Here is a 12,137-nt window from a genome sequence, read left to right on the forward strand (position 1 = left end):
TTTGATTTTTTTATTCAGTCTAATAATAAATTACGTTATAATATAGTACAAAAAATTAATTCAAACGTTTTTCATATGTCTAAAAATCTTGTTTTATAATTTAAATCTTCATTAAGAAGCGTTTATTTTTTTATTCAGTCTAATAATAAATTACGTTATAATATAGTAATCTTCCTATACTAATAAATAAAAATCTTTTTTGGACACGTGTCATTTTCTGGTGTTTTCTCATCTTATTTTCCTATTTATCTCTCTATTAAATAATAATAATTTTAAAACAAAATATTAGATAAGAATTATTTTCCTATTTATCTCTCATATTAAATAGTAATATTTTAAACATCTTCCTATATACTAATAAATGAAGAGGGTCGCTTAGCTGTACGCAAATTCTTACGAACGCCGACTAAGGATTTCCAATAGAATTTTTTATTAAGACATGTTTATATGCATGATTATTCTAACCTTTACGGTGTGTCATAATTAATAGGCAACGCATACATGGAGTGAAGCTAAAGTGACAAGTCTCTGATCGGATCAAAGGAAGACATTTTGTAAATGATATTATTATGACCAACAAACACTCTTAAATAATATAAATTACTTTGACTAACCCGTATAACATACGGGAACTTAAATAGTATAGTAAATAAAAATAAATGAATAAACTACCGCTTAATGCTCCAATAATTAATTGGAATCATCTGATTTTATTAAATATTAAATCATTATTCTAAAAATAAAACTAAAAAACATGCTTGTACTATATATAGTTGCTAAAAGTCTTGATGACATAGCCTCAGAGTCAGAGAAGTCAAAGACGCCGTTGCTTTTTAAACTCTTCCAAACTCCCCCAAATTTCTATCCTCCTTCACCAACCAAAATTAGGGTTCATAACGTATAAGGTAATAATCTTCAAATCACTCGATCGTTGTCTATTTTGCTTTTCTAGATCAATTACAGCTCAATTCGTGTGTCATTTGCTCATCGATTGTTATCAACGAGTTCTGTGCTCGACGATTGCAGTGTTTATCGTTGAAAAAATCGGATAATTCGGTCAATTTGTATCTGATGAATTGATTTTTGATTGCGATGCGTTTGTTGTGTGTTCGATTCGCATATCTATAAACTGATTGTCAATTACGGAAGTGTTTATTGTGTGTGTGTTGGATTTATGTAAACATCCGTTAATATATGCTTGACTGAAATTTAATTCGTTTAGAGTTATGAGAATGTAGGTTTTGGGAGTAACTATGGATATAATTTGATGAGGATGATGTCGTGTTTAAGTTTTTATGTAGATTGCTTGAATTGTTAATTTGCACAGAATTTGAAGCTTATCGGAGAATTCGGTTAAGTTGTATCTGATGAATTGATTTTTGATTTTTGATTACGATGTGTTTGTTGTTTGTTCGATTCGCATATCTATAAACTGATTTTCAACTACGCAAGTGTTTATTGTGTGCGTGTTGGATTTGTGTAAACATCCGTTAATATATGCTTGATTGAAATTTAATTCGTTAAGAGTTATGAGAATGTAGGTTTTGAGAGTAACCATGGATATAATTTAAAAGGATGATGATGTGTTGTAGATTGCTTGATTTGTTAATTACACAAAATTGGAAGCTTATCGGAGCATTCGGTTAAGTTGTATCTGATGAATTGATTTTTAATTACAATGTGTTTGTTTTGTGTTTGATTCGCGTATCTATGAATCGATTTTCAAGTACGGAAGTGTTTATTGTGTGTGTGTTGGATTTGTGTAAATATCCGTTAATGTATGCTTGATTGAAAATTAATTTGTTAAGAGTTACTAGAATGTAGGTTTTGAGAGTAATTATGGATATAATTTGATGAGGATGGTGATGTGTGTATAAGTTTATTTGTAGATTACTTGATTTGTTAATTACACAGATTCGGAAGCTTTTGTTCTCTAGTTTTGTCTTATAAGAAACAACGTTTACGCTAATAAAACTAGATTGTACATATTTTATGAAAGGAAAGCTTGGAAAGATGAATCTTAGGGCAATGAAATTGTGGTATAGAATGTGTAAATGTCAGTTATACACAGCAATGTAGGCATTTATATATTAGGCGTTCAGGTTTGACACTTTAAAAAGAGTGATTTACGAAATAATCACATTAAAACGGAGGAATGAAGGAGGATATTGCAAAACATGGTGATTATGTTATGTTCATTTTGCGCTTCATGGGAAGTGTTCACTACAAACAGAACTAATTCATTAGGTTATTAAATTCAGGTTTGCAGGGGCCTAAGGCCTAAGCTGAATTTCCCCAAGTAGGTGCAGACAACTATGAAGTTGCATGCCGGCATTGTCTAACAAGTATGCCTGGCATATTTATAGCCGCTCGTGAAACCAAGTACTGTACCTTGCATTTCATGTTACTTCATGTACTCTGTATAATTAGTTGTTCAGTTCTTTAGATTGTCTATGAGATTCTTTTAGCGGTTCTGTTTTCTCTTTCATGGCTGTATTTATTTTCTTTCTTTTTAGATAATCAGTGGCTAGACGGACTCTTTGCATTATATACATCTATTTATCTGTCCTTTTGAGTATTTGCGGGTGCATGAACATAGATATCCGTCTTATGCAAACTAATGGAAAAAAAACCTGTTTGCAATTGCAGTTATTCTATAAGCTCAGACCAAATGTGCCGCAATGATGCTCGTGCTCATTTGACTCAGGAAGAACAAGCTGCAGCTGAGGAGAGTCTTTCGGTTTACTGCAAACCTGTTGAATTATACAACATTCTCCAACGGCGCGCTGTTAGAAATGTGACCTTCTTGATCTGTTCTCTTATCCACTTTATCATTTGGTTATATAATTGTTTATATTTTTATCTACGATTGATATATATTACTGGGAAATTTATATCTGTTGGTTCTGAATTAACATGCATACATAAATCTGCATGTATCATATAACAATATAATATAACTATGGAGTTTTGAAGGCATCGGCACACGGATATCTATAAAAGTGTTTTTTATATGTGTCTTTCTAACCTGTGTATGGTTTTTTGCAGCCATTATTTCTTCAAAGATGTTTGCATTACAAGTTACAAGCGAAGCAGAAAAAAAGGCAAGAATCGCAACATCAAACTCACAACTATTTGCACTGATGACTAGATTTTATTTCTTTAATGAATATACTGTCTAGATCCGTTCTCATATTTATGGTCCCGGTGCTTTTAATATAAATTAAGGTTTTATAACGATATGATTATACGGTTTTAAAAGATACCAGTTTCGCTTCTGTGTATTGTAGGATACAAATATCAGTATCTGTATCTGGGGCTACTAGTGATGGACATCAAACTCAGACGCTTTTTCCTTTGTACGTGTTATTGGCAAGACCAGTGTCTACTACAAATGTGGAGGTGTTTACAAATTTCATTTTTGGGCGAACCCTTTTGTTAATTACTTTTCTTTATTTTCTTACTCTCTGTTTATGATTTCTAGACACAGAGTACAACTGTTTATCGTTTCAATCGAGCACGTAAGTTGACGGTTTTTGGTGGGGCTGAGACATCGAGTACAGCTCGAGCAAAGTTTATGCTTCCCGAGATGAATAAACTATCCAAAGAGATCAAATCTGGCTCTCTAGATGTATTGTTGGTTAGCTGTGGTATTACGCTGTTTCCGTATTTTTGTTATATTTGGTGAATTGTTGTGTTAAGTTTGTAGTGGTTTTGAATTTTATCTACTTTTGCAGCTGACTCCACAGATTCTCCGAAGATTGACCTAACGGAGGATCATATGTTTTGTAACTCATGTAAGATATACTTTAGATGTGGAATCTTCTTTCTACTTCATCTCTAATGATAAACAAATGATGAGCGGATTTTAAGTTATATATATATATATATATCTATAGAGGAAGGTTAACGTACATTACGGCTTAACGTACATCACGTACTACAGGTAATTACGCACGTTCATTTTAAAATCACGCACGTTGTAACTCAAAAATCCAAAATCACGCATGTTGAAACACAATAATCACGCATATTGAAAACATTAATCACGCATGTTATATAACAAATCACGCACGTTGTCGTACGTGAAGTACGTTAAGCCGTAATGTACGATATACTTTTTCTATATATATATATGCGCACACGCGTGTGTATAGATATATCTTTACACAGATACATAGGTGCCAAAAGTTGATTATTTTTTATTTATTCTAATATATACGGATTACATTTTGCGTGTCAGTGAATTGTGAGGGTTACTGCTTGTTTGGGAAGATTCCAATGGATTTACTTCATTCTTCATGGGAAAAATCTCCGACATTAAGTTTAGGGGGAAGAGCTGAAATGATGTCAACTGTTATTATGCAGTCCTGCAGTATGAAGGTATGCAATATATCTATCTATGTGTGTGTGTGTATATATATATATATATATTGGAATCACATATCTTATTGCAAGACATCGCATCTAAAACTCACTGTATAAATGTTGTACGGCTAAAATGTAGTTAACTGATTAGGAATACTTTCGAAGAATAAGACATTCATTTTCCAGCTTTTGCGAGATATGCATAGTTAGGTGTTTTTAATATAATAAATCTATCATCTTTTTGTTTCTCATGGGGTTTAATGTTGCAGTTGAGTTCTTCAAATGGGGAAAAGTGTGTATCTTTTCGGTTTCCATATAACTCTGAAGCTGTGGTATATGTTCCCTTAAGTCTTAACTTCACGGCATTTATGTTTTTTTAGTTTAATTTGAACTATGTTCCTACTGCTTAATTCTATTTTATGGTTTTTAAAGAGCATATTGCAGCAAGTACCGGTCGTCATTTCTGCTGAAGAATTTGGGGCAAAAAATATGTTGCCCTATGATGTATATTCATACAACGATGCTCCTAGACCCGGTGTAATGAGGTAATCACTAATCATTATTGAGTACTTTTGAGAATTTTTGTTTTGTTTTCATTATTGGGCTTGTATTCAGTTGCTAATGCATTAATTACTTCTTTAAAGTTCCTAACGACAATAGTTTCACTTGTAAATAGTGTTTCTAGATGAGATTTATCTGACATATGTATTTATTTCTTGTTTGTGCATTTTAGATTGCGGTCTGGAAATGTCGTTTTTAATTACAAGTACTACAACAATACATTGCATAGGACTGAAGGTATCGTTTGGATATCATATACTATAATTAATAACCTGTTTTAAACACTGACATATACTATAAACAAGTAATTTTCCAATTCCAAAAATGTCAGAACACTGGAATATTTAAAAAGTAGAGTAGACTACAGCACTAAAAAAAGTCATAGGTCAAAATCATAATTAGGTTATTCGGTTCAACTGAGAACTATGAAACCCACATTCCCACAATCCAGCACGTGTAACTCCCATAAGAAACCCAAGAACTGTATAATGGACCCGATATCCGATTACGCCAACCGGTTTAACATGACTTTTCGGGCCAGACGGGGTTATTTGCTTACGGTTAAAAATGACACTCCTAGGTCACGATATATTGTTAAAGCTTCCCCATCTTTTTATTCTTTCTACTATATGAATGTCAATTCTGATGATGTTTTTACTTGTGTAATATCCATGCTAAATCTACAGTTACAGAGGATTTTTCTTGTCCGTTCTGTTTGGTGAAATGCGCTAGTTACAAGGTAGATATTGCTTCAACTTCATTCTGTATCATTTACTCAATTGCTCTAAATTCACTTGTAATATTTGAATGAATAGCATGTTATTGTTTGTTGAATGTCTCTGATGTCTTTCAGGGCCTGAGATTTCACTTGACTTCATCACATGATCTCTTTCATTATGAGTTTTGGGTTAGTAATCCACCGAAGTTCTTGCTGCTATCTTTAACGTGAAATAATTACAGCCGTAATACTATTAATAATATGCAGGTTACTGAAGACTGTCAGGTCGTGATTGTATCTATCAGAACCGATGCAAGCAGCTCTGAGGTTAGCTTATGACTTCCTTGTCAATATAGTCTTTGACACGATATTATTTATTGGTGTCTATGATAAACAGACATTTTTTTTTATCTTCGCGTGCATCGTTAATTGTGCAAATCCTGGAAAGCTCTTGTTTAGAGGGTGATTGGATGCGTAAATTGAAAGTTCGAAACCAATTATATGATACTAGGTTATAGACCCGTGTATTACATGGTGTTGATGTAAAAAAAAATTAATACGATAATCGGTGATTGAAATACAAAATTGAAAGGATTTAAGCAACTAAAATATTTAAAAAAAAAAGAAAACGTAATCAAATAAATATGGATGGTAACTATTTTTTTTTTTGAAATTTAAATCAATACGCAATTTTGGATACCGTGTATAGTTGGTTTGGCATCTATTAAAATTGATTTAAATCAATATGAAAGGAATTCGATAATATAAGGATAATAGATTAATTAAATAAAGAAAAATTCAAATAAATAAATTTAAACAGTGATTGATATAAAATTTCAAGGATTTAGGCAACTAGCTTGTTGGTGATTCGAAAAAACAAAGAAATGTAACCAAATAAATATGTATAGTAATTGCATATGATATGGATATGGATAGTAAAAAGATACAGTGTATAGATATATTATATATTTCAACCCTCTTTTAAACAGTGAATTATGTTAAAATATATAATAATATGTTTAGGCGGGAATTATGTGTGAGAATGAAGGAGAGACTGCCATATGTCTAAATATGTAATTGTTTATTAAGTAGATTGAATAATTTGATTAGAGAAGCAACTATTATTAATGGACTTAGTTACACAAGGTAGCATTTGGATGTGCTTATGTTTTTAAAGTTGCAATAAGAAGATAATCAGTTGTTTAAATGTTTGGCAAGTTCGATTGTGTAAGTCGGTAATAGATAGTTAGATACACTGGCCAAAAAGGTATTCTTTAATATTATCATATTAAAAAGTATTACAGTTTATTTACTACCAGATGCACCTTTTTTTAAGATAAATATTTATGGATAATACTTCGTTTTCGAAGTTGACTAACATTATGCATTTTGTTTCTATTCAGATAATTCCTGAGAACGTTGATCCGAAACAACAAATGTTCTCTTATTGGTAAGCTTTAATCCCTTTAATCTTCTACACTTCAGACATAATTATTTCCGCATTTATGGAATCTGCCTTTTTACAGCCATAAATCGAGAAGACGCCGGAAACCAAAAACTCAAACTCAAAACGCAAATCATGTGCATCCACTCGTGCTGGATTCAACCATGTCTACAGCTCTCAGTGAGCTTATAGATAATACAGATGGTATAGTCTCTTCTATATCTCTAGAATTTAATTTCGTCATTATCTTGTAGCATAGTTGTCAATAGCGAGTGTAGCAATCGCTATATAGCGCGCTATGTAGTGTATACGTCTAGGCTCGCTATTAGGGTTGTAGTGACACTGCGATAGGTAGCGACAATTTTTTTTTTGTTTTTAATATAAATAACAATCAAATATAGCTATAAAATAGCTGGATTTTAGGTTTTTGTTAAATATACATGTAAAATATATACTTGTATAGATAAAAGGGTCATCTTATTTGCTGGTATGGTTGATTGTAGGTGTAGCTGAGTGCATGGAGCTGGATGCATGTAGTCCGGATGCAAGTGCCACATGCCCCTCAAATGCCGAACCCGAGCCTATACAGTCATTACCTGAAAGCAGCAACCTTGCACCTCCAGCCATGCTTCAGTTTGCAAAGACGAGAAAGTTATCGGTTGAGCGATCCGACCCTAGAAAGTACGTGCTTTTCTTTCTTTCTTTGCTCTTTTATGCTGGTCGGGTTTGTTGACCTGATCACGATTGCAGAAAATATATTACAGTAATAATCTAAATCCTTGAACAAATGATTTTAGAAAGTTGTACTTGTATGCATTAAAGCTATGCAGTTAATGCGGTAAAAAATCGGATATCTGCCAAGGACCGATATTTGAGATATAGGTTATCGCGGTGGGATATCGGTAATTTTAATATCATGCAGATTTATATATATAGCAATTTAACACTAACAATTCAGTATACTCTCCTACCATTAACAAATTAACCTTTTGCAACTTGCAAAACACTAACGATTGTAGCAAGTAGGAACTCATTAAGACTTGAAACACTAACAGTTAATAATTAAGACTTAAAACACTAATAGCAGCAATAAGAAGAAAGACAAATGGTAGAACTAAGAAGAAAGGTACTGATATCGGGAAAATCGGTGATATATTGGTCAAATCTTATCTTTGATAATATCGGTACCAATATTCTGACGATATCTGACACCGATATTTACACGAGGACCGATAAACGATATATCGGTGATATATCACCGATATTAACTGCATAGCATTAAAGTAGACTTTGGGGAACTTTCAACTCTTTTTACCCGTTCAATTTATTAATTTGTGCTGTTTGACTTGTTTGAGAGATAACATACCCAAAATCGACCCATTTATAAATTAAATGAGTCGAAATTGTCACATTTAGTTCCTACATACATGAATCTTACTATAGTGTATGTGAATCAATACACTATACAACTCACTTTAATATAATATTTATCATTTTGATTTTTGGTGACCATTAAATGTGAAACGATAGTGAATAATGAAGGAATGGTCTAAAGTTAATAATAGCGCTATAGCGAATAGCGTAGCAAAGCACTCATGTGTCACCATTTGATTTTGGCGCCTCCATAGCGGGCAAATAGCGGGATTTTAGGTTTTTTTTTTGTTTTTTATCTGCTTTAATATAAATAGTGCTATTTTATAGGTATAAAATAACAGGATTTTAGGTTTTTGTTAAGCATGCATATAAAACAGCTTATAAAGCAACTGATTTGGATATAATATATATATATATATATATATATATATATATATAAAATATCTCTAAAATTTTCTTCTAGTGTGTCGCTAAACATAAAATAGCGCCCACTATTTCATCGCTATTGTTATGTAGCGTATTGGTAGCTTGTCGCTATCGTCCGCTATTTGCTATTAATGAATGGTGTATTTCAAATTCGTAGACATTTATCGCTTTTTTTTTTCTGTGATTTTGTTTATGCAGCCGAGCCCTGCTGCAGAAACGGCAGTTCTTTCACTCCCACCGAGCTCAGGTTCCTGCTTGCTACTAATAACTTCGGTTTTATTTTTGCTTTATTAAATGTAGTCCTGTCTTGTCATCTGTTGATAAAAGTAGTTTTGCATTCACCATAAACAATGTAGTTATCTCTTACTTTTTATTTTTGTTCTATAAAAGCCAATGGCGATAGAACAAGTATTCGCTGAGCGAGACAGTGAAGATGAAGTTGACGATGATGTTGCTGATCTCGAGGACCGTAGGGTGTGTCTTGTTCTGCTCTGACCTCATATTTATGATATTTAGTTATTTACAATCACCGGTCGTGTGCTCTGATGAAATTTGAAACTGAGATGCTAACATGATCTTTCATGTTTATCAGATGCTGGACGACTTCGTGGATGTTTCCAAAGACGAGAAACAGATGATGCATCTATGGAACTCATTTGTGAGAAAGCAACGGTAGTTTAAACTTTAATCTCCCTTTATCTCCCAAAATAAAGTAAACAAAAATAGCAAAACGTGATCGTTAAAAGTTGTTTGTTTATGATAATGCCAGGGTGCTGGCGGATGGCCATATTTCGTGGTCGTGCGAAGCGTTTTCAAAGCTGCATGGTCAAGACCTTGTTCAGGCTCCATCACTACTCTGGTACCCTTTTATTTCAGTCGAATATATATATATATATATATATATATATATATATAGAGAGAGAGAGAGAGAGAGAGAGAGAGAGAGAGAGAGAGAGGGAGAGGGAGAGGGAGAGAGGGAGAGAAAGTTTAAAATACAAGACCACCTTATCGTGCGATGCGTACACGGGCATCTCAACCACACATTTGATCTAATCTCGGCCTTTAATTGAACGCGGTGGCACAATAGTAATTAACTTTGCATAATTACGCACGTTATTTGCATAATAACGCATGGGTTGGGTAACCCTAATTATGCACGTTATATTGGTGGTCACGTATCGTCGCATGTTAAGAGCCTTTTGTACGTTTTTTATTTTGGTGGTTTTATGATACAAACTAGTTTTTTGAATTTTTTTTCCCACAAATTGTTAGTTTGTATTTAAAATTTAGAGTTAATTACTGTTTTCGTCCCTGTGGTTTGTCAAAAATCACTATTTCAGTTCATTAGTTTAAAAATTGCGATTTCAGTCCCTGTGGTTTCACTTCCGTACCCATTTCAGTCCACCTCGTAACCATTTCAGTCCCTGTACTTAACAGAATAATGGATTGAAATGGTTACAAAAGTGAAACCACATGGACTGAAATGGTTACGAAAGTGAAACCACAGGGACTGAAATCGTAATTTTTAAACTAATGGACGGAAATAGTGATTTTTGACAAACCACAGGGACGAAAACAGTAATTAACTCTAAAATTTAAAATGGTGAAGATGGTTCATGATTGTAATAGATATACCTAACTACATATTTCAAAAAATGAAAAAAATATATATAAATAATAAAGGTTTCAACGGCTTATGAACATCCCTCTTTGTTGGTATGACTTCAATATTACAAGTTCAATTTAGTGTACATAGGTCTGCACAACACTTTTTACGATTTACAGGTAGAGTTGACCAAATACTATTAACGTCCAAATATACCTAATATGGTTTTTATTAAAAAAATGATTTATGACGTTTATTAAGTAAGGAACCTTGGGAGACTTTCAACCCATTTAACTCATTCGACCCGTTAAGTAAAACATAACCCAGATCGACCCATTAGAGGAATGGTTGAAGTTTACACCATATTTAAGCTGTAAACAGTAATTTGTTGCCCATTAAGTAAAACATAACCCATATCGACTGAATGGTGGCGCAACTTGTTGCCCGTCTACCTTCTGTTTTGATGTAACTTGGCAAGTATGAATGAAACTGTTTTATTGATTAGCGGAGAGTTATTGTCTTTCTAACTTTTGGTGTTATGACAGGTGCTGGAGATTGTTTATGATAAAATTATGGAATCATGGGCTCCTAGACTCGCGGAGCTTAAACAATTGTAATGTGATCCTTGAACAATACCAGGGTCAGGTTCAGGGTCAAGGTCAAAGTCAAGTTGAAGGTCAAGGTCAAAGTCAAGTTGAAGGTGAAGGCCAAAGTCAAAGTCAAAATCAAGACATAGATCCCATGAAAATCGATAGCTAAATATATTTTCCATTTTGGGGGTTTTGGTGATCTTAAAACATTCTTTTTTTCGTATAAGGTCAGGTGATATATGTAGTCGTTAACTATCTCTAGTCGTATAATGTAAGAAAACATAAGATCTGTTGTTCATCCCCATTTGGAGGATTGGTTTATTTCTTCATCATCAAGCTTGTGGGTTTTGCCGTTATTTTTTTTATATTTTAATTGCTTTTTTAGGAAAATACAGATGATATCCTGAGATAAAACACCTGATCATATAATGGGTAAAATAAGGTTTAGAAAAAATAAGTGGTCTAAAATGGTTCTTACAATTTCAAATTTCAATTACTAAATTATTCTCATACGATCCTAATTCTATATATATATATATATATATATATATATATATATATATATATATATATATATATATAGGGGACCGCTAGAATGAGAACCACCCCGAGTTGTAAGAACCACGAGAACCGCGACCCGCGGGTGGCCGTTGACCACGAAATTTTTTTTACACCTAGATCCGTATATTTTAAGACCGGGTGTAAATTTTGGGTTCAAACGGCGCACCCGAGGGGGTAGTTTTTTACGCCCAAAGTTTGGGTTTTTTTAATTTTTTTAATTTTTCTTTTTTTTTTAACCAAACTTTGGGCGTAAAAAACTACCCCCTCGGGTGCGCCGTTTGAACCCAAAATTTACACCCGGTCTTAAAATATACGGATCTAGGTGTAAAAAAATTTCGTGGTCAACGGCCACCCGCGGGTCGCGGTTCTCGTGGTTCTTACAACTCGGGGTGGTTCTCATTCTAGCGGTCCCCTATATATATATATTATATATATATATATATATATATATATATATATATATATATATATATATATATATATATATAT

At 33.1% G+C, this 12,137-nt stretch overlaps 1 protein-coding gene across 3 annotated transcripts; it reads left to right on the top strand.

Annotated features, from left to right (window-relative positions):
• Positions 1-779: 779 nt before the first annotated feature.
• LOC110872760 (polycomb group protein EMBRYONIC FLOWER 2) lies at positions 780-11,423 on the top strand. Of its 3 annotated transcripts, none has more exons than XM_022121631.2 (22): positions 793-905; positions 2,262-2,382; positions 2,650-2,797; positions 3,049-3,104; positions 3,291-3,402; positions 3,485-3,650; positions 3,738-3,797; positions 4,244-4,383; positions 4,638-4,700; positions 4,801-4,913; positions 5,102-5,166; positions 5,616-5,668; positions 5,783-5,836; positions 5,915-5,974; positions 7,051-7,097; positions 7,174-7,295; positions 7,595-7,772; positions 9,090-9,138; positions 9,282-9,365; positions 9,484-9,563; positions 9,661-9,750; positions 11,043-11,423. In XM_022121631.2, the coding sequence occupies exons 2-22, from the start codon at positions 2,348-2,350 to the stop codon at positions 11,254-11,256; spliced, it is 1,989 nt and encodes a 662-aa protein (XP_021977323.1). In that variant the 5' UTR covers positions 793-905; positions 2,262-2,347; the 3' UTR covers positions 11,257-11,423. The 3 variants fall into 3 exon arrangements, with proteins under 3 accessions (XP_021977325.1, XP_021977323.1, XP_021977324.1); XM_022121632.2 differs by lacking the exon at positions 793-905 and adding an exon at positions 2,033-2,180; XM_022121633.2 differs by lacking the exon at positions 2,262-2,382 and having other exon boundaries at positions 780-905.
• The last annotated feature ends 714 nt before the right edge of the window (positions 11,424-12,137 follow it).

This window comes from Helianthus annuus, chromosome 8 (assembly GCF_002127325.2).
Source record: "Helianthus annuus cultivar XRQ/B chromosome 8, HanXRQr2.0-SUNRISE, whole genome shotgun sequence".
Taxonomy (NCBI): Eukaryota; Viridiplantae; Streptophyta; class Magnoliopsida; order Asterales; family Asteraceae; genus Helianthus; species Helianthus annuus.